The following is a 21,410-nucleotide window of genomic DNA, read 5'->3' on the forward strand; positions in this document are numbered from 1 at the left end:
AAAGGAGCCACGTCGAAAGCTTCTTAATGGTACTTAATTTAGACTAATGTTCTGATTTCTGTTTAGTATTGAGAATCTTTCTGCTTTAATTATACAAATGAAAAAGGTAAGCCAGATCCAATAAAACCAGAGGCCGAGAAAGGGTTGAGACTTTGGAGTTAAGTTGCTGCTAAAAGATGGTCTGGTCACGTTTTTTAGGGGCTTCACATATGCTGAAAACTGTTGAAATGACTCTTTCTTTTGGTTTTGGTTTCCCACCCGGTGTCCGGTACTCGCATTGGAGCCCAATTATATTGGAATTCGCGCCGCGTAGGGCCCAATTCGGGGGGAAGCGCTCCCTACCAAGGATTTTTCCATACCCAAGGCTCGGACCCGAGACCTCTGGTTAAGGTTAAAAGATGAGCAGCCCCATCCACTGCACCACATCCTTTAGTGGTTGTTGAAACGACTCTTAATTTAAACATTTCTACACCATGTCTCGAATCATATCCCTTTTACCCACGGATGTTAACTCCATGGAAAGTTTTGAGAGAATTTATGTGTCTTGTGGAGGATATGGAAGTGTTGAGGGGCCTTTTACAAATTGAGACACTGTTGCAGAAGAGCAACAGAAGTTATCTTAGACGTTTTGATTATTTCCCCTTATAAGGGCATCACATGCGCGCGCGCACACAAAAAAAAAAAAATGAAAACAAACAAAGGCTGAGGGGAGTGGGGAAGTAAAATCTGGATACAAAAAAGTAACACACGGGGGACAAGATTGAAACGCACAATTCGTGAAAATGTTCTTTTATTGCACTCTTATGAGGGTATTCTGAAGTTCATCAACACATATTTTATGACTTCTGAGAAGTTGGCATTGCTAGAGAGACACCAGAGCCACCTGGCAAATCCTTCCATTGCTGTGTTACTGTCTTGATCTGGGTGTAAAACTGAACTCCAGCCTTGCCTACAATGCATCCCAAACAATAACATGAAAACCAAGTACCATTCCCTAAAGACTAGAATGAATATCTTTTTAACTTACCATAGAAATTGAGGTCACCAGCGAAGGAAGCCTTGGATCCAGTAAAGGAGAAGAATGGCAACGGAACTGGAATAGGAACATTGATACCGACCTTCAAAAGGAAGCAGAAACAAGAAGCAAGAATTTTATCAGGAAACAGGAACTCCAAAACTATAAGACAGATCTATTGTTTTATGGTATTAGACAACAGCTGAATGGGATGTCAAATGATACATACAAGAAACTGATAGGTAGAAAGAGCTGGCACAATTCTCTATTCCTAGTCATTTGTTTTTGAGACATTACTAACAACAAAGCATACACTTCTATAAAGGCCATAAAACCGTTATAGATCTTACAAGGAAAACTTTGACACACATTTGCAAAATATAACATGATGACTATCATCCATGAAGTCATGATTTTAAGTGAGGATTTAACACCATTGTTTTTTCTCCAAACGTTACCAAGTTCATGCAGCAGCAACATTTCATACCTGGCCTGCCTCGATATCTGTTTGGAACTTCCTCGCTGCTACACCAGATGTAGTAAAGATAGCAGCACCATTACCATACCTGCAAAAGCAGGATGACATTAGTATAGGACATTAACACACTTCAAAGAAAAATGCGTTTCGTCGGTGAGGAGGGAAAGAAAAAGAACAGGGTACTTACTTATTCTGATTAACAATGTTAATGGCCTCATCTAAGCTGTTGGCCTGAGAGCAGCAAAATGACAATTTTAGCTTAATATATCACTTGACAGGTATAGGTGAGGCTACATGGTGGAATATTTAACAACTAACCTGCATGCAAATAAGAACTGGGCCAAATATCTCCTCCTGTAAAAGAACCCATATTCTGTATGGTTAATATGCCATAATCTGAAATTCAAGAGGGAGATTGAAGAATGTAGGACGACTACCTTGTAACATTCCATATCAGGTGTGACATCAGACAAGATTGTGGGACCAACAAAATTGCCTTTTTCATATCCCGGGACCTATTAGGCGTCAGGGTGAAACAAGTTAAACTTAAGTGACAACCTCATTTCATAATGAAGAACAGAAACCGCTACTCAATGCAAGAGATTATGCTTTTATTTAAGTAGCTATTTGATGTAAGAGATCATGCATTTAGTTTGGCTCTCCAGTATCTCTTTGATGCAATCAGAAACAAAAAGTAGCTATTAGATGCAATCAGAAACAAAATTTAGAAGACGAACAGATATAACCCGATACCACAATATCTCTTCCATCAAGCAATAATTTGGCTCCATCATCGATACCGCTTTGAACTAATCGACATACTCGTTCTTTAGCCTGTGGTCTCAAAAAAAAGGATAAAAGCTGGTTGGTCCAGAATCATACACATGGAAATTTGAAAGGAGCATGAGCCATTGAGTAACTTGTTTGTGCATTATTGAACCATGTACCCACCTGCTTGCTAATTACTGGACCAAGGTCTGCATCAGGTTCTATTCCAGCACTGACCTTCAGGGCTTTTGCACGTTCCAGCAGTTTTTCTTCCCTGCAAGATTAATGTAATGTCATGCATCACAAGTGTCAATAGTAAACTAAAAGATCTAAGAAAAGTGGAGTAATAATAAGCATGGTGAAATGTGTTACCAAGGTTTCGAGTCCCCAACAAAGACCACTGTGCTCAATGCCATGCATCTTTGTCCTGCTGCACCAAAACCAGCAGCCACTAAAGCATTTATCGTGGAATCTATGTTTGCATCAGGCATGACGACGCCATGGTTTTTGGCTCCCATATTGGACTGAAGGCGTTTTCAGTTGGTTAGTCATGTCTTTTAACCTCAATAGTACTAACAATGATGTTAAACATGTTTGCCACATTGGAAAATACAGGTGAGAGGAGAGTTGGTAATATTGCACTAACCTGAACACGTTTTCCTTTAGCTGATGCTCTAGAATATATATGCATACCAGCCTGAGGGGTAAGAGTAAAGCAAGGAATGCTCAATATACCACATGGTGAACAAGATGATTCAAAATAGATTATAAATCTATTGACAATCGATTTCATTTGAAAGAAGAAACCACGATTTCTACTTTAGTGTACACTTCACCATCCAACCTGCCTTTGTGATGTGCCAAAACCTTATTGATGGCAAACGGATGAAAGTTCTATGAGGCAAAGACAAATGGGAGAGACTTGACCACCCAAATATAAAGCACAAAAACTAAGCATGAGACGACTACCGACTTTACAAATAAAATATGGAGAACCTAGATTTTTTTTCCCTATCTTTTGCTAAGATAATAATTTCGTTGGATTGCTGGGAAAATTTCACAGTATACAGGTGGGTGTTCAAAGGTAGAGTACCCGCACAAAAATACAGTTCTCTACAAATGCCCCCCAATTATCTGTACCGCATTTAATTTCAAGGCAAGCTTTTCAATGCTTTCAGACTTATACTATCTTAAAACGATGAGATGGTTATCTGCAATTAAAATTCTAAATCACTAACAAATTTCATTCGTGAGGTCCAGCAACATTCACAACTGTAACAACACCTTTCTGGGTAGAGATATAACTAAAACCTCCAAAACCAGAAAGTAGCTGCAGATCATTACTAGAAAAAAATATAAAGAAAAAGCAAAAACAAAAAGAAGAAGAAAGGAAACACCCACAAATAATTATTACAAAGCAGTTCTTGATCCATCACTAGACAATATAACCAAACCAAGCTACAGAAGTCAGAAGATAAAAACTTACGAAGTACAGATTTTTTTTTAGTCTTGAGAACACTGTACTACTTAATGTCCTCTATCTATAACTGCGCATAAAGTACCTAATTGTGGCGTATAAGTGTCAAGAAATCAATGCAGTACTCACTTGATTTGAGCCAACAAATGATATGGCTCTGATATCGTCATCATCACATATAGCATTAACAACGTCCTGCAAGACAGAGGCATCATGAAAATTCATTGAAACGCCATCAAGGCGCCCCCCCCCCCCCCCCCAACCCAACACACACATATACACTAATTCCAATAAGCCATGTTAAAAGTGTATGGATGGGATGGGATGGGACGTGGCCAAGAAAATGCCTTCCGGGGAAGCATGATTTTTTTTTTTTTTTTTTAATGTAGTGGGATAAAATGGAGATTCAATACATAGTTTTACACGTTTACTCAATCGTAAATATAGGATGAGAAGGCCAGATAGAATCCATACATTTAATGGACTAGAAACAAAGGGGCAGAAAAACATATCACTAGCAATTATGGGAAAAGACATACATGGGTTCCATGAACAATATTTAGAACACCATCAGGCAAACCAGCCTCCATTGCCAGCTCTGCCAACATCATGGAAGCCCCTGAAACCAAACGATGAAACAAAAATAAGTCAAATTCAGAAGACAACATAAGTGATAATCCCTCTGTCCTAATTAATATGACACACTTTCTGTTTTAATCTGTCCCAAAAAGAATGTCAGCTTTCTATATTTAGAAACAATTTAAATTTTAAAATTCTCACTTTACCCGAAATGAAATGACTATAGCATATAAATGTCTGAGGCTTGTTTTAGACCACAACTCTCAGAAGTCTTCATTACTTTCCTAAACTCGCGCCCGGTCAAATAGTCTCACATAAATTGGGAAGGAGGGAGTAATATTTTAGACGGGTCCTTTTCTTTCTTTTTTTTTTTTTGGTGGGGGGGGGGGGGGGGGGGGGGGGGGTGTGTGTGTGAGGTTTAGTTCTATATAAGCTCTATTTTAAGTTATTAACAGTCTACTTCACATAACTGGTATATGTAACCTCTGCCCCTAAATTTTGCAACATCTTATGCTCCAATAGTTGATAATTATCAAAACAGTTACCTGGATCCTTCTCTGAAGGCTTAAGAACGAACGTGTTACCACAAGTAACTGCAACAGGAAACATCTGCACCAAATTCAGACACAAATTATATAAAGATGCTCATATTTTCTGAAGCTTAAGCTTAACTCCCTTCTCATGTCCCTACCCACAAAAATAAACATAAAGATTGCCTGCAGAAAGGGAGAAAGATGAGATTACTAAGAAATGGTCCATAAAGCTGGGCATCTGATGACTAACAATAGCTCCATACTAATCACAGTACAAAATCTTTCTTGATAGAAAGATTCCTAGTGTTGTTATGTGAAAAAAAAAATGATTCCTCGAGCAAGTCAGAAGTCAAGGAGAAGACAACCAAGTTTGAATAGAGACTAAACTATAAAGAGATTTGAGAAATGCACTTAAAATGTAAGGAAACTATAAAAGGAGGAAAAAAAAATGAACATGCTTACCCATAAGGGAATCATTGCAGGGAAGTTGAACGGACAAATCCCGGCACAAACACCTAGAGGTTCCCTTATGCTATAGGTATCAATTCCATTTGATACATTAGATACATACTCGCCCATCTGCAAAGTTCCCATTCCACATGCATGCTCCACCACCTCTTCACAAAACAGAAAACAGAAGTTCAATTTCACAGTCCTCAAACAAAATATGTTTTTTTCCCCAAGCCTAAGTGAGTGAAGAACCAACCGAGACCGCGGAACACATCGCCTTGTGCATCTTTCAGTGTCTTTCCCTGTTCCGTAGTCACGTTCAAGGCAAGCTTATCCTAAAACAAACATAGGATAAATGAAGTAAACAAAGTTCACAAGCAAAGAACTGCAGAAAGATACGGGAATTCAACAAAAACAAACCATGTTCTTCCTAATAAGCTCTTGGAATTTGAGCATGACTCGTTGTCGTGTGGTTATGGGTGTGTTCCTCCATGACGGGAAGGCTTCTTTGGCTGCAGAAACCGCAGATTTGAACTCCTTATCGGTGGTTAAAGGTATCTGAGAAACCACCTCTTGGTTTGCCTATGATCAAAATTCAAGCCATTAAAAACTTACCCTAACCAAAGAACACTATGCACCCAAAATATTAGCATTTTCGTGTAAAGATTGAAACTTTAATGCGATCCACTTACTGGGTTTATAACATCAATGAATTCTGATGCTTGTGAATCTACAAAGCTGCCACCAACTAAATTTGGAACTTTCTGATAAAAAAGATGAAGAAAGTCTTTAGTCCAAACTACTACTTCATAAAAAAAATTGGGAGAGAAAAAAGATGCCTATTGATTGAACAAACACATTCTCTAAATAAAAAGTATAAGAAAGAAAGCATCACTACACCAAGCCATTGTTCATAGGGAAAGTTACACATTTGGCCAAATATACATATTTTGTATAAAATAAGTATATTTTTTTATTTATATGCAAAAATATACATTTGTCCGCTATTATTTTGGTGGACGACTATTTATGTCAATTTCTCTTTTTCATATCTGAAAGCAGAAACTTTAACATCAATTAACCTTCCATATTAATTCGAAAAAAAAAATCAAGAATGATTGATGGAGTAAAGAAATACTGACTGGGGAATTGCGATGCTTCCATGAGGATTCAGTAGCAACTGAGAAGTGATTATTAGAAAGAGCAAAAATCCCAGGACTCAAAGATCTTACTTTCCTCACTGCAAAAAACAAGATTAATGGATTATTATCAAAGATTACTATGAAGAATAATAAAAAGGGTATGATGCTATAAATCAGGCAAACCTGACCTCTATGAACTGAAAACTGCATCATTGTTCCGTGCTAAGTATATATTTTGTTCAAGATTAGTATGTAGAAGAGAAATTATAGTCTTTATTGATTCAAGAAAGTGTGTTTTAGAGATTATCCAATTGATGATGAAGATCGTAGTCAGTGATTAGGAGTTAGAAGTATTTTCAGTTACGACATTTATATTTTTGGTAATAAATAATTTTGGAAGCTATCAAGTTTGAAGATCAGCCACGTCACTGGTCACACTATTGTCGGGTATCTTTTTTCGTTTAAAAAGTATGAACCCCTTATTAAAATTGGACGAAAAGAAAAAGTTATTTCCAAGCTATCTCGTTTCGTTTTAAAATTTCATGTACTTGAAATATATTTTCAAGAATTAAAAATTTTGATTTAATATAATAAAGTATTTATTAAAATCTTTTTAGAGACGTATAGGGGGGAAATAAGTTATTCACCTAACTTTCTTAAGCACAAATTAAGCCACATAATTAAATTTTCTTCTTTTCTATATTTTCTTTCTTTTTTCCTCGTTTTGCTTTTTTGTAAATGAGGACTTGTTCGGTTGTTCCTCATCCTCTCACTTTCTCTACTGTGTCGATGTGAATATTCATATGAAATTTTCCATTTTTTTCTCCTATATTCTTCTTTCATGAGAGCCTAATTTTCTATTCTTCTTTCATAAAAGTCCTAGTTTTAGATAATAAATCACGAAATAAGACCAAAAGATGAACTCGAATGATAAAGCTGTCTACATTTACGTTTTTAAGTGTAAAATTTGAAACTTTGAGAGGAAAAGATTATAGGTACCTTTGGGATGAGCACAAGAGGATGAAGAGCGAGAGCCATGAATTGCAATTGAAGAAGTTAATGCCAAAGCCATTTCGCAAACACAAATTTTTAATTCAAAGATTTTGCAAACAAAAGAGATGATTTTAGAAAAGACAGCTTTTAAGCTTTTAACTATTTAATAAAAAAGTATATTAAAATTTAAAATGATATCTGAAAAAATAAAAAGTTCAAATGACACATGCAACGCCACTTGGCACTTCTTAAGCGTTTTAGGAGCGAGAACTACACACACCAATATATTTTTAGCTAAGGGAAGGGAAGATTTAATCCTTAAAAGTAGTCCAAGGAATAACTAAAATAAAGCATAAATTACGTATAAAATTTATAAAAGCGTAGTAAATTAGGAGGGTTTCACCCATTATCTCTGTAGAATAAGCAAAGGATCTTTAAAAAAGAAATTATTTATATTAGTGTTCGAGGATTTTTTTTTTTAAAGCCTATGTGAGTACTATTGTTTTGGTTGCAGCTTTAGCCCGCTCAATATATTCTAAAAGACAGCCATGATTGATGAAATTTACGACGGAACAGAATTGGAGTCAGATAAAAAGGGAAATACTTTTGTGTGCAGGAGGAAATACTAGGTCCTGCTCTTCTTTGTATGCAGGCTTGTCCTATGTTTCTAAGGTTCTGGACCCCTGTTCTTTTGGTGCATTTCTTGTGAAACATCACTGGAACTCTCTCCTCTTTGTCGTTTTGAGTGCAGGCTAAGCATAGACGAGGCCATTACCTTTGTGAACCAAAATAAGTATTTCTCCATTACTTATAAAATATGTGTGAAGTTTTTTGTTTTATCTCGATCTTATCTTTTACACTGCTTTTATGAAGAAAATATTGCTATGGAACATCTATCTTCACGGGCTCCGGGGCACTTTTGAGGAAATTCCAGATTGAGATTGAAACAAGGCAGGTAGGACATCCATTTTATACTTAATCTTGTAATTTCACACTTCCTGGTTAATCAAAAAAGATACTAAAGAACTCTTCCCAGGAGGTGAGATACCGGCAATAGCAGCACAACTAGATGGGATAATTTGATGGATCTTAGTGATTTTTTGCATCTTTATGAAAAAAATGGAAAAGGCAGGATTATGAAAAAACTAATGGCTTGATTGTTTATCTTTGCTTCGGATTTAATACAAATGAGAAAGATGGATGAATCTTTCTGCCCCATGGTAGAGGATCTATTTCTATAACTTTCTGTTTACTGCCAGTATACAGGATCTTTCAGTTATATTAATAAAATTATTACTGTATAAATAAAGGTGTCACAATCTAATTAAGGCTTTCAATTCAGAACTGATTAAAAATACAGTAAAAGTTTAAAAGGTGAAATAATACAAAAACTATATTTTTGTACAAAACCAATACTTTGCTTTATTTTAAATAACAAAGGTGGTTTTAAGTAGTACCTTTATAAAAAATCATAATAATAAATGGAGAAACTGAGAAACTTGTTGAAAAATCTAACAATTTTGTGCATATTGATGGACTCAGGTTTGCATAAATACTGCTGTTCCTGCTCCTTTGCCCCTCTTCTCTCTCGCAAGCTCAGAATTGTCTTTCGTTGGGGATCTCAATGCCAATGGTAAACATACTCGGAACATATGCCTTTGTCCTACTAATTTGTCCTGTATCTAAATTGGAGCTGTGAGCTACGCAGGCAAAGCTGGTGTACACTTTTACACCCAAGTAAACACAGTGACTCGGCAGTGGAGGGAATTCTCCAGTAGTGGAGGAGGAACACCAACAGTATCATCGAACTATCTGCAAAGTAATGATGGACTATGTGTCCATAATATGGCTTTACACCTAAAGAATTTCCCAGTTTGTGATGATGAATCCCTGGGAGAACATTCAAGGGATATCCCAAGTGTTAGTGATATATCCCCACCGACAATACCAACATCTGATGGATCTCATTGGACATTGAACTTTTGAATAGCAACTATATATATTTGGAACTCGAAAAATGTGAATATTAGTTACAGTTTTGTATGCTATAGGATTAATTTTAGGGATGAAATTATTTTTCACTTAACATTAACGGTCAAATGATTCTCGCAATTATGTACGATGAAACGACAATAGTTCTCTCCACTTTACGCCATGTGATTTTAAGTCTACATCATCTCCTTTTGACATCTTGTATACTCATGATGTTAGACATTCTAACTTGTGTATTTTCAAGTTCATGTAACCATAATCTAGTCCTCATAACGTTCTTTTATTTTGTTCATCTATATGTGCAATTTTTCTTATATTATCTTGTATGGTTGCGCATTCATTCTAAGAATTTGTACTTCGGCATTCATCTTGCTTGAGACTTGGGCATGCAACATTATTCCTGTGTAGTATTAATGATCTCACGATCGTTCATAAAACTTGCATCTCATTTTGATAGGTACTTAACACTACCACATTCATCCTGTTTTAATTCAATATTCTATACAACAACAACAACAGCCCAGTGAAATCCCACATCTTGGGGTCTGGGGAGGGTATAATGTACGCAGACCTTACTCCTACCAAGGTAGGATGGCTGTTTCCGAGAGACCCTCGGCTCAATAGAAGCATAAAAAGGGGGTCAGATAAGGTTAAAAGATTTAAAACGATATTGCAATGAAATAATGCAAGCGACACAGTAAAACAGGATAATCAAGGAATTCAAAGCGATATGGAAATGCAAATCACGAAAGCGGCACAGATAAAATAGAGTAATCAAAGTACAGAAAGTAGCAAATAATAACATAAATCAAACCACAAGAAATTATAATGCGCTAATGCGCCTACTAATAAGGAAAGATAACGAGACTTATATTGTTATACCCCGTACATTTATATGACGAATTATCCGCAAGAAAATCGACTCAAGTTAAAGGCGGAATTATTTTCGGATACGAAATAGAAATCGTTAATTTTCAATTTTAATTAAAACATAAATTGTGTATGAATTTTATTGGTACAAAGATATTATTGGAGATTAGGGGTAAATTAACTATGATTAGATTATTAAGTGGGATTAAAATTTAAATCACTTCATTAATTAATTAAGCTTAAGGGGCCATGTGGGCCCCACCCGAAAAAAAAAAAAAAAAAGGAATCAAAATCTGGAAATTAACAAAACAAGGTGCAAAAGTGAGTCATCAAAAGGGGGAATACGTGTAGCAATATGGGATATATATATATTTAATGGGATGTAGTGCAAATGACCATTTTCAAGTCATTTGTTGGTACACAAAGCTCAAGAGCAAGAAAAAAAAATGCCCATGGCTGCTCACGGCTAGATTGGGGCTTAAAAAAAAAAATAAAAAAAAAATCAGTTTTGTTGCTTAGTAAAAATTCTAAGGAGAAGACAAGGAGATAGAGGTGGAGAAGCAAGAACAAGTATAAAGATTTAAGACACAAATTGGAGCCAAGTATCCAAGGTAAGAATTGGTTATTTTCTTTTACATTTAGAATGAGTTGGATGCATTGTGAATATGTATAAAATGGTGCATGTTGGTATTGAATGTTGTTGTTGAAATTTAAAGTTAGCCGTGTGAAGGGCTTATGTGAAGTAATGTTTGAATTTCTTGTACATGTATTAAGGATGGTTTGAATGATGTAGTGTGTTTGAAAGGAATGAAAATTATGGAATTTTGTATGTAGTTGTGTTGAAGCCGTGTAGGAGTTGATTTAAGGAGTTAATGGACTGTTTTATGTGATACTTTAGTTGTTGATTGTTATGGACATTGTGGTGTATTGTTTTACATTTTAAATATGTGAGTTAAGATGTAAGAGAAATGATATATATGGAAGTGGGAAAAACAGTCCAACCGTGGACTGTTTTATGTAAATGGATGGGCTAATTTAGTTTGAATGTTGATTGTTGTTGTCATGGGTTCTAAAATAAGAATGAAGACATCGATGGTTAAAAAGTTGAGTTGAAGTCGTTATGGGCTGTTGTATGAGTTAGTATGCTATTAATATAGTCTCTTGCGGTTATATAGACAATGTTGCTAAACATGTTATTGTTGTTTGGTTGGAGTTGGACAATTGCAAGTTATTGCGATTTTTGTAAACTTGATAGATAAGTGTTGATCACAAGAAATTGTAAATGGTAATGTTATGTTGCTGTTTTGGGCCGTGAGCAGGAGTTATTTTTGATCAAGCATGAGAGTTAATTTTCAGTAGAATTATAGTTGTTGTTGTCCCGAACTATATGGCGAAAAGATTGGAAAGTTAAAGTTGGAATTGTGTTGATACGATCATATTGTCGCTTTTTTTTTATTGGATTGAAGGAATTGAAAGTATAAGTGTACCCATGTATTGTTGCTGGTATTTCTGTGTCTACAGGAACACAATTGGAAATTTGGATAGGTGAACCTATAAGGGGAAGTGCTGCCGAATTTTCGCCAAAATGCTAGATAATAGAATACTTAAGTGAGAACATATATATAGACGGGAATGTAGGTCCTATAGAAGAATGAACTACAGAGTGGCGAACTAGGAAATATAGTTACTAACGATAACGTCACTTTTATATAAATAGGCGAAAAGAGCAACGAGGCAAAAGGGATTCACGGATAATCGTCGACAGGTATGTAAAGCTATCCCTTTTCTTCTTTTGGCATGTCCTAGGTGTACTAGGATCGGATTCAAGCCTCGGAAAATATTCTGCTCATCGGAATCCGCATTTGAAAATATCCCTCTTTCATTCAATAGAATTGAACCTTTTTTTTTATGCTTTCTTGAAAATTATGCAAACCTTCCCCAAACTTTATGAAAAGTTATAAAATGTCCGTAGAACCTTCGTAGGTGACCCCATAAGCCTAAAATGCGTAATTTGAGCCCACCGCCTAGCTTGTCCCAAGGTGGGCCCACTAGTCCCGGTTTTACCCTTATTGTACTTAAGGCTCGTTTTCGAGCAGTTTTTGGAAAGAAATGTTCTGACTACTCATTTAACTACTAAACAAAAAAAATTGTTTTAAATAATTCATTAAGTCTTATAAATTGTTTTGGCACTCGGAACGACTTCAGAAAGGTTATGCTTCTGTAATTCATTATGACATCCGAAACTCACTTATTATGATCCCGTCTGACTTCATTGAATTGGTTTGTCATTGATATGCCTCATCGAGTCTCTGAAAATATTTATGATATTTTAACTGCATTTAGTTTCTCACTACTCCACTCGTGGATGCCCCAATGTTTCCCACACTAAGCCCGGGCCAGGATATGTTGTCAAGCGTAATCCTCTGCATTGTTCGCCGTGCCTCGATGTGAGGGGGCAGGTATACGTGTACATGGGTTTGTGGAGTATGCTGTGCCATGTACACATGTTCTGATATGATTTGCCATGGCCATCTGATATGATATACTATGTTACGGGGTTATGCCCCTATTCTGATTCTTCTGTGTTGTGGCACCAGCGTCGGGAGGGTGGCCACGTTCTGTCTGCCGAGTCCCTTGGCAGGGGTCGGATTTGATATGACATATGTTTCTGTACACACTCCGCATGTTTTGAAAATATGTATTTGATACTTTGGATTTTCTACTCACTTTTTCTGTACGTTCTGTACCAGTTATGATTTTGTTTCTGTAATTCAGGCTTTACATATTCAGTACATATTTCGTACTGACCCCTTTTCTTCGGGGGCTGCGTTTTCATGCCGCGCAGGTACCGACGACAGGTTTGCTGATCCGTCCGTCTAGGATATTTTTCTGCCATTTGGAGCGCTCTTTTATTCAGAGCCCATCTTTTGGTACAGTCTGTCACTACTGTATTTATATATTCTCGTTCATGGGTACGGCGGGGCCCTGTCCCGTCATATGATTCTGTCGGTCTGTTTAGAGGTCTGTAGACATGTTTGTGGGTTGGGGTCTTTCTATACGGATGCGTGTATATGTTGTGTTTGGGCGATCCCATTCACCGCGGCGGCTGGTCCGCATATGTTTAAATGTTGCTTTGTTGGCCCTGGGTGGTCATTGTTGGTATTATCTGTGCGCAGGGTTAATTTGGATAGTCTGTAAAACAAAGGAAACTCTGCCGAAATTTTTCTGGAAATTATCTAAATTTGAAATATAGCCTTGTCGGCTTCTGCTATATACTTGAATGCGTTTGATAAAAATTTGAGATAGCATTTGATAGATGTGCTTGGGTGCCCAGATCGGGCACTAGTCACGGCCTATGGGGTTAGGTCGTGACAGAAGTGGTATCAGAGCGGTTTGTCCTCGGAATGTCTACAGACCGTGTCTCGTAGAGTCTTGCTTATCGGTGTGTTGTGCACCACATCTATAAACAGGAGGCTGCAGGACATTTAGGGTGTTTCCTTCCTTTGAATCTTAGATCGTGCGATAGAGCTATGCTATTAGGATGATTCTGTTCTGATCCGTTGTTGCTTTTCTTTCAGTGATGCCTCCGAAAAAGGCGACGGCCGCCCAGAAGAAAAAGGGCGTGGTAGGAGAGACCAGTCGGGCTCAGAAGGGTACTCGGACCCTTGCTCAGATGATGCGTGATATTGCGTCCCAGCCAGCAGACTCTACTACGTCTTCATCATCAGAGGAGTCTGGAGCACCAATCGCTGCCACTAGGGGTCGGGGGGCGGCTACACCATTAGCTCCAGAGGCTCCAACGGCCGCGCCTCCAGTTCCCCAGCCAGGGGCAGATGATGGTACCCTGCGAGAGGCAGTTCAGCTATTGACTCGACTAGTAGCGGGGCAGGCTCGCAGACGCGGGCGGAGGGATGATGATGATGATGACAGGCGTGACAGCCTGAGGGTTCGAGAGTTCCTATTATGTGCCCCCCCAGAGTTTTTTGGGTCTAAGCCCGACGAGGACCCCCATGACTTTATTCGGGGGATGCGGCGCTCACTAGACTTGATCAGGGCTTCAGAGACTGAGTCTGTTGAGTTGGCCTCGCACAGACTACGGGATGTTGCTGCTCACTGGTATGAGTCCTGGGAGCTATCCAGGGGTGAGGGTGCTTCCCCAGCTACTTGGGACGAGTTCGTGGCTGCGTTTACCCGCCACTTTTTGCCCCCAGAGTTACGGCGGGCGCAGGTTGATCGATTTTTGCATCTGCAGCAGAGGGGTCGGAGCGTTCGTGAGTATAATTTGGAGTTTGATTCTCTGGCCCGGTATGCACCTGCCATAGTAGCAGACATGGCCGATCGGATGCACAGATACGTGATGGGGTTAGACCGTTATTTGATTGATGGCTGTATGGCGGTGGCATTGCAGACAGATATGGATATCGCCCGACTACAGGCCCATGCTCTGGGTATGGAGGACCGACACATGGACGATTATTCCAGCAGAGATCGGGACAGGAGGCCGCCCAAGAGGGCCAGGTCTGCAGGATATTCTGGAGATTCCCGAGGCAGACAGCCTCAGCCGCAGCAGCAGTCTAGCTGGCATTCTTCCCAGCCGGCACAGAGCACACCTCCGCAGTTCTCAGGCAGGAGATTTGATAGCCCAGGGTATTTAGGAGCAGGCCAGAGCTCCGGGGTTTCAGGTTCGCGGGTAGACAGGAGTTCCGGTCAGACGAGGCCACCCAGGCTTCAGTGTTCTTACTGTGGGAGATACCACCCTGGAGAGTGCTACCGTGCTACAGGTGCTTGTTATTCTTGTGGCCGCCAGGGCCATACTGTGAGAGAGTGCCCGTATAAGGGTAATTTGGGAGGTGCAGCGCAGCCTACCGGGTCAGTCGCTGGGTCATCGTCTCCTTCGATAGCCAAACGCCCTGCGGGGCAGGGTACGTCGACATCAGCAGGCCGCGGCAGAGGTCGTGGCGGAGCTCCCAGTTCAAGCGGTCCTTCGAACCGCATCTATGCCTTGACTAGTCGACAGGACCCGGAGGCGCTACCAAACGCGGATACAGGTATACTAATGTCTTTTTTCGAAATATAAGTGTATTGACAGGTCTAGCCTCTACTTTGTGATATATTTTCCCCAAAATGCTTACAAGACCCTATAAGATTAATTTGACATTCGAGGACGAATGTTCTAAAGGGGGGAGGATGTTATACCCCGTACATTTATATGACGAATTATCCGCAAGAAAATCGACTCAAGTTAAAGGCGGAATTATTTTCGGATACGAAATAGAAATCGTTAATTTTCAATTTTAATTAAAACATAAATTGTGTATGAATTTTATTGGTACAAAGATATTATTGGAGATTAGGGGTAAATTAACTATGATTAGATTATTAAGTGGGATTAAAATTTAAATCACTTCATTAATTAATTAAGCTTAAGGGGCCATGTGGGCCCCACCCGAAAAAAAAAAAAAAAGGAATCAAAATCTGGAAATTAACAAAACAAGGTGCAAAAGTGAGTCATCAAAAGGGGGAATACGTGTAGCAATATGGGATATATATATATTTAATGGGATGTAGTGCAAATGACCATTTTCAAGTCATTTGTTGGTACACAAAGCTCAAGAGCAAGAAAAAAAAATGCCCATGGCTGCTCACGGCTAGATTGGGGCTTAAAAAAAAAAAAAAAAAAAATCAGTTTTGTTGCTTAGTAAAAATTCTAAGGAGAAGACAAGGAGATAGAGGTGGAGAAGCAAGAACAAGTATAAAGATTTAAGACACAAATTGGAGCCAAGTATCCAAGGTAAGAATTGGTTATTTTCTTTTACATTTAGAATGAGTTGGATGCATTGTGAATATGTATAAAATGGTGCATGTTGGTATTGAATGTTGTTGTTGAAATTTAAAGTTAGCCGTGTGAAGGGCTTATGTGAAGTAATGTTTGAATTTCTTGTACATGTATTAAGGATGGTTTGAATGATGTAGTGTGTTTGAAAGGAATGAAAATTATGGAATTTTGTATGTAGTTGTGTTGAAGCCGTGTAGGAGTTGATTTAAGGAGTTAATGGACTGTTTTATGTGATACTTTAGTTGTTGATTGTTATGGACATTGTGGTGTATTGTTTTACATTTTAAATATGTGAGTTAAGATGTAAGAGAAATGATATATATGGAAGTGGGAAAAACAGTCCAACCGTGGACTGTTTTATGTAAATGGATGGGCTAATTTAGTTTGAATGTTGATTGTTGTTGTCATGGGTTCTAAAATAAGAATGAAGACATCGATGGTTAAAAAGTTGAGTTGAAGTCGTTATGGGCTGTTGTATGAGTTAGTATGCTATTAATATAGTCTCTTGCGGTTATATAGACAATGTTGCTAAACATGTTATTGTTGTTTGGTTGGAGTTGGACAATTGCAAGTTATTGCGATTTTTGTAAACTTGATAGATAAGTGTTGATCACAAGAAATTGTAAATGGTAATGTTATGTTGCTGTTTTGGGCCGTGAGCAGGAGTTATTTTTGATCAAGCATGAGAGTTAATTTTCAGTAGAATTATAGTTGTTGTTGTCCCGAACTATATGGCGAAAAGATTGGAAAGTTAAAGTTGGAATTGTGTTGATACGATCATATTGTCGCTTTTTTTTTATTGGATTGAAGGAATTGAAAGTATAAGTGTACCCATGTATTGTTGCTGGTATTTCTGTGTCTACAGGAACACAATTGGAAATTTGGATAGGTGAACCTATAAGGGGAAGTGCTGCCGAATTTTCGCCAAAATGCTAGATAATAGAATACTTAAGTGAGAACATATATATAGACGGGAATGTAGGTCCTATAGAAGAATGAACTACAGAGTGGCGAACTAGGAAATATAGTTACTAACGATAACGTCACTTTTATATAAATAGGCGAAAAGAGCAACGAGGCAAAAGGGATTCACGGATAATCGTCGACAGGTATGTAAAGCTATCCCTTTTCTTCTTTTGGCATGTCCTAGGTGTACTAGGATCGGATTCAAGCCTCGGAAAATATTCTGCTCATCGGAATCCGCATTTGAAAATATCCCTCTTTCATTCAATAGAATTGAACCTTTTTTTTTTATGCTTTCTTGAAAATTATGCAAACCTTCCCCAAACTTTATGAAAAGTTATAAAATGTCCGTAGAACCTTCGTAGGTGACCCCATAAGCCTAAAATGCGTAATTTGAGCCCACCGCCTAGCTTGTCCCAAGGTGGGCCCACTAGTCCCGGTTTTACCCTTATTGTACTTAAGGCTCGTTTTCGAGCAGTTTTTGGAAAGAAATGTTCTGACTACTCATTTAACTACTAAACAAAAAAAATTGTTTTAAATAATTCATTAAGTCTTATAAATTGTTTTGGCACTCGGAACGACTTCAGAAAGGTTATGCTTCTGTAATTCATTATGACATCCGAAACTCACTTATTATGATCCCGTCTGACTTCATTGAATTGGTTTGTCATTGATATGCCTCATCGAGTCTCTGAAAATATTTATGATATTTTAACTGCATTTAGTTTCTCACTACTCCACTCGTGGATGCCCCAATGTTTCCCACACTAAGCCCGGGCCAGGATATGTTGTCAAGCGTAATCCTCTGCATTGTTCGCCGTGCCTCGATGTGAGGGGGCAGGTATACGTGTACATGGGTTTGTGGAGTATGCTGTGCCATGTACACATGTTCTGATATGATTTGCCATGGCCATCTGATATGATATACTATGTTACGGGGTTATGCCCCTATTCTGATTCTTCTGTGTTGTGGCACCAGCGTCGGGAGGGTGGCCACGTTCTGTCTGCCGAGTCCCTTGGCAGGGGTCGGATTTGATATGACATATGTTTCTGTACACACTCCGCATGTTTTGAAAATATGTATTTGATACTTTGGATTTTCTACTCACTTTTTCTGTACGTTCTGTACCAGTTATGATTTTGTTTCTGTAATTCAGGCTTTACATATTCAGTACATATTTCGTACTGACCCCTTTTCTTCGGGGGCTGCGTTTTCATGCCGCGCAGGTACCGACGACAGGTTTGCTGATCCGTCCGTCTAGGATATTTTTCTGCCATTTGGAGCGCTCTTTTATTCAGAGCCCATCTTTTGGTACAGTCTGTCACTACTGTATTTATATATTCTCGTTCATGGGTACGGCGGGGCCCTGTCCCGTCATATGATTCTGTCGGTCTGTTTAGAGGTCTGTAGACATGTTTGTGGGTTGGGGTCTTTCTATACGGATGCGTGTATATGTTGTGTTTGGGCGATCCCATTCACCGCGGCGGCCGGTCCGCATATGTTTAAATGTTGCTTTGTTGGCCCTGGGTGGTCATTGTTGGTATTATCTGTGCGCAGGGTTAATTTGGATAGTCTGTAAAACAAAGGAAACTCTGCCGAAATTTTTCTGGAAATTATCTAAATTTGAAATATAGCCTTGTCGGCTTCTGCTATATACTTGAATGCGTTTGATAAAAATTTGAGATAGCATTTGATAGATGTGTTTGGGTGCCCAGATCGGGCACTAGTCACGGCCTATGGGGTTGGGTCGTGACATATATACTAGCCTTCTACCCTAATGTGAGTCCTCCACACCTTCCTATCTAAGGTCATGTCCTCGGTAAGCCGTAACTGCGTCATGTCCTGTCTAATCACCTCTCCCCAATATTTCTTTGGCCTACCCCTACCTCTTCTGAAACCATCCATGGCTAACCTCTCACACCTCCGCACTGGGGCATCTATGTCTCTCCTCTTCACATGCCCAAACCATCTCAGTCGCATTTCCCGCATCTTGTCTTCCACCGAGGCCACTCCCACCTTATCCCGAATAGCCTCATTTCTAATCCTGTCGCTCCTAGTGTGCCCACACATCCATCTCAACATTCTCATCTCGGCAACTTTCATCTTTTGAACGTGAGAGATCTTAACTGGCCAACACTCCGCCCCATACAACATAGCCGGTCTAACCACCACTCTGTAGAACTTGCCCTTCAGTTGTGGTGGCACCTTCTTGTCACATAGCACTCCTGAAGCTAGCCTCCATTTCATCCACCCTACCCCAATACGATGTGTGACATCATCGTCAATCTCCCCGCTGCCTTGCATGATAGACCCAAGGTACTTGAAACTACTTTTCTTTTGGATGGCCTAAGCACCAAGCCTAACTTCCACGCCAACCTCCTGGGGTGTCTCACTGAACTTATACTCTAAGTACTCTGTCTTGGTCCTACTCAGCTTAAATCCTTTAGACTCCAAGGTATGTCTCCAATCCTCCATCTTAGCGTTAACTCCGCTACGAGTCTCATCGATCAGGACTATGTCGTCCGCGAAAAGCATACACCATGGCACCTCACCTTGAATTTGTCGCGTCAATCTATCCATCACCAAGGCAAATAAAAACGAACTAAGAGCTGATCCTTGATGCAACCCCATCCCAACTGGAAAGTGCTCTGAGTCCCCTCCTACTGTCCTTACTCTAGTTTTGGCTTCCTCATACATGTCCTTGATCACCCTAATGTATGCTACAGGTACACCTTTAGCCTCCAAACATCTCCATAGGATTTCTCTTGGAACTTTATCGTAAGCCTTTTCTAGGTCGATGAATACTATATGCAAGTCCCTCTTCCTCTCCCTATACTGCTCCACCAGTCTCCTCACAAGATGAATGGCTTCTGTAGTTGAGCGTCCCGGCATAAATCCGAACTGGTTCTCTGAAATAGACACGCCTCTCCTCACCCTCATCTCCACCACTCTTTCCCACACTTTCATAGTATGGCTTAGTAGCTTGATACCTCTATAGTTTTCGCAACTCTGGACATCCCCCTTATTTTTGTATAGAGGGATCATTACGCTCGACCTCCATTCTTCGGGCATCGTTGCCGTCTTAAAGATGACATTAAACAACCTAGTCAGCCACTCCAAACCTGCCGAGCTCGCGCTCTTCCAAAATTCCCCAGGGATCTCGTCAGGTCCGGTCGCTCTTCCCCTGCGCATCCTACGGACAACACCCTTAACCTCCTCGACCTTAATACTCCTGCAATACCCAAAATCGTGACGCCTCCCTGTATGCTCCAAATCTCCCAACACGATGTCTCTCTCCCCTTCTTCATTCAAGAGTTTGTGAAAATATGACTGCCATCTCTGTTTAATGAGAGTCTCCTCTACCAATACTTTTCCATGCTCATCTTTAATGCACTTCACTTGATCCACATCGCGCGCCCTTCTCTCCCGCACCCTGGCTAGCCTGAACAATTTCCTATCCCCACCTTTCTCTTCTAGTTCAGCATAGAGGCATTCAAAAGCTGCCGTTTTTGTCGTCGAAACCGCCGACTTCGCCTCCTTCCTCGCTATCTTATAAAGTTCCCTATTCGTCCACATCTCCACCTCATCCTTGCTTTCTATCAGCTTCGCATACGCCATCTTCTTTGCTTCCACCTTCTCTTGCACTTCTCCATTCCACCACCAGTTCCCTCGATGCCGACCACGACTACCTGTCGAGACTCCCAACACTTCCCTTGCTACAACCCTAATACAACTAGCCGTCCTATCCCACATACTGGTCGCATCCCCACTACTATCCCAGGCCCCCATATCCTTCAATTTCTCTTCCATCTCCAGGGCACTAGCCGTGGTCAAACTCCCTCATCTGATCCTAGGTCGATCATCCCCGACCCTCTTCTTCCTCGTCATCTTGATCCCTAAATCCATCACCAAGAGCTTATGTCGGGTTGTAAGGTTGTCCCTCGGAATGACCTTACAATCTTTGCACAAACCTTTATCATCTTTCCTAAGAAGTAAAAAATCTATCTGAGTCTTAGCCGCCGAACTACGGAAGGTTACCAAGTGCTCTTCCTTCTTTGGAAAACTCGAATTGGCTATCACCAACCCAAAAGCTCTTGCGAAATCCAAAAGTGAAACTCCTCCTCCATTTCTGTCCCCGAAGCCAAAGCCTCCATGCACATCATCATAACCTCCCGAAATAGACCCGATGTGCCCATTGAAATCCCCTCTCACGAAAAGTTTCTCAGTAGGCGGTATGCCTCCCACTAACTCGTCCAAATCCTCCCAAAAGCGCCTCTTCTCCTCCTCGCGTAAGCCCGCTTGCGGCGCATAAG

At 39.7% G+C, this 21,410-nt stretch overlaps 2 protein-coding genes and 1 long non-coding RNA gene across 7 annotated transcripts; 2 read left to right on the forward strand and 1 right to left on the reverse strand.

Moving 5' to 3' along the window:
- Window positions 1–773: 773 nt before the first annotated feature.
- On the reverse strand, window positions 774–7,529 carry LOC132598857 (methylmalonate-semialdehyde dehydrogenase [acylating], mitochondrial). Of its 2 annotated transcripts, none has more exons than XM_060311983.1 (19): window positions 7,442–7,529; window positions 6,443–6,540; window positions 5,993–6,064; window positions 5,721–5,882; window positions 5,557–5,635; window positions 5,313–5,467; window positions 4,863–4,926; window positions 4,278–4,357; window positions 3,868–3,933; window positions 2,908–2,958; window positions 2,634–2,785; window positions 2,445–2,535; window positions 2,247–2,327; window positions 1,931–2,008; window positions 1,812–1,847; window positions 1,681–1,724; window positions 1,503–1,581; window positions 1,028–1,118; window positions 774–949 (listed from the first exon to the last, which is right to left on the reverse strand). In XM_060311983.1, exons 1-19 carry the CDS (start codon window positions 7,512–7,514, stop codon window positions 837–839), a joined length of 1,665 nt encoding a protein of 554 aa, XP_060167966.1. In that variant the 5' UTR covers window positions 7,515–7,529; the 3' UTR covers window positions 774–836. The 2 variants fall into 2 exon arrangements, with proteins under 2 accessions (XP_060167966.1, XP_060167967.1); XM_060311984.1 differs by lacking the exon at window positions 7,442–7,529 and adding an exon at window positions 6,631–6,793.
- Window positions 7,530–7,896: 367 nt separating this feature from the next.
- LOC132598863 (uncharacterized) lies at window positions 7,897–9,568 on the forward strand. The gene is made up of 4 exons (XR_009566705.1): window positions 7,897–8,228; window positions 8,309–8,390; window positions 8,978–9,068; window positions 9,144–9,568. It is a non-coding gene; the product is annotated as an uncharacterized LOC132598863 (long non-coding RNA).
- Window positions 9,569–9,763: 195 nt separating this feature from the next.
- LOC132598858 (uncharacterized) lies at window positions 9,764–19,667 on the forward strand. Of its 4 annotated transcripts, XR_009566700.1 has the most exons (6): window positions 9,764–10,908; window positions 12,015–12,062; window positions 13,143–13,227; window positions 13,876–16,088; window positions 17,195–17,242; window positions 18,324–19,667. XR_009566700.1 is itself a non-coding variant. In XM_060311985.1 (4 exons), exon 4 carries the CDS (start codon window positions 13,878–13,880, stop codon window positions 15,372–15,374), a length of 1,497 nt encoding a protein of 498 aa, XP_060167968.1. In that variant the 5' UTR covers window positions 9,764–10,908; window positions 12,015–12,062; window positions 13,143–13,227; window positions 13,876–13,877; the 3' UTR covers window positions 15,375–16,778. The 4 variants fall into 4 exon arrangements, 1 of the variants encoding a protein (XP_060167968.1); XR_009566703.1 differs by lacking the exon at window positions 12,015–12,062; XR_009566701.1 differs by lacking the exon at window positions 9,764–10,908 and having other exon boundaries at window positions 11,811–12,062.
- Window positions 19,668–21,410: the final 1,743 nt, after the last annotated feature.

The sequence above is a fragment of the Lycium barbarum genome, chromosome 6 (genome assembly GCF_019175385.1).
Source record: "Lycium barbarum isolate Lr01 chromosome 6, ASM1917538v2, whole genome shotgun sequence".
Taxonomy (NCBI): domain Eukaryota; kingdom Viridiplantae; phylum Streptophyta; class Magnoliopsida; order Solanales; family Solanaceae; genus Lycium; species Lycium barbarum.

What these genes read in the sequence shown, in the direction of transcription:
- LOC132598857 (XM_060311983.1), bottom strand. Translation starts at nt 7,514, where the DNA reads ATGGCTTTGGCATTAACTTCTTCAATTGCAATTCATGGCTCTCGCTCT. An exon ending in CGATGTGTTCCGCGGTCTCG is followed by an intron (nt 5,468 to 5,556) that starts GTTGGTTCTTCA and finishes TGTTTTGTGAAG; the next exon opens with AGGTGGTGGAGCATGCATGT. An exon ending in AACATTGTTAATCAGAATAA is followed by an intron (nt 1,582 to 1,680) that starts GTAAGTACCCTG and finishes CTGCTTTTGCAG; the next exon opens with GTATGGTAATGGTGCTGCTA.
- LOC132598858 (XM_060311985.1), top strand. Translation starts at nt 13,878, where the DNA reads ATGCCTCCGAAAAAGGCGACGGCCGCCCAGAAGAAAAAGGGCGTGGTA.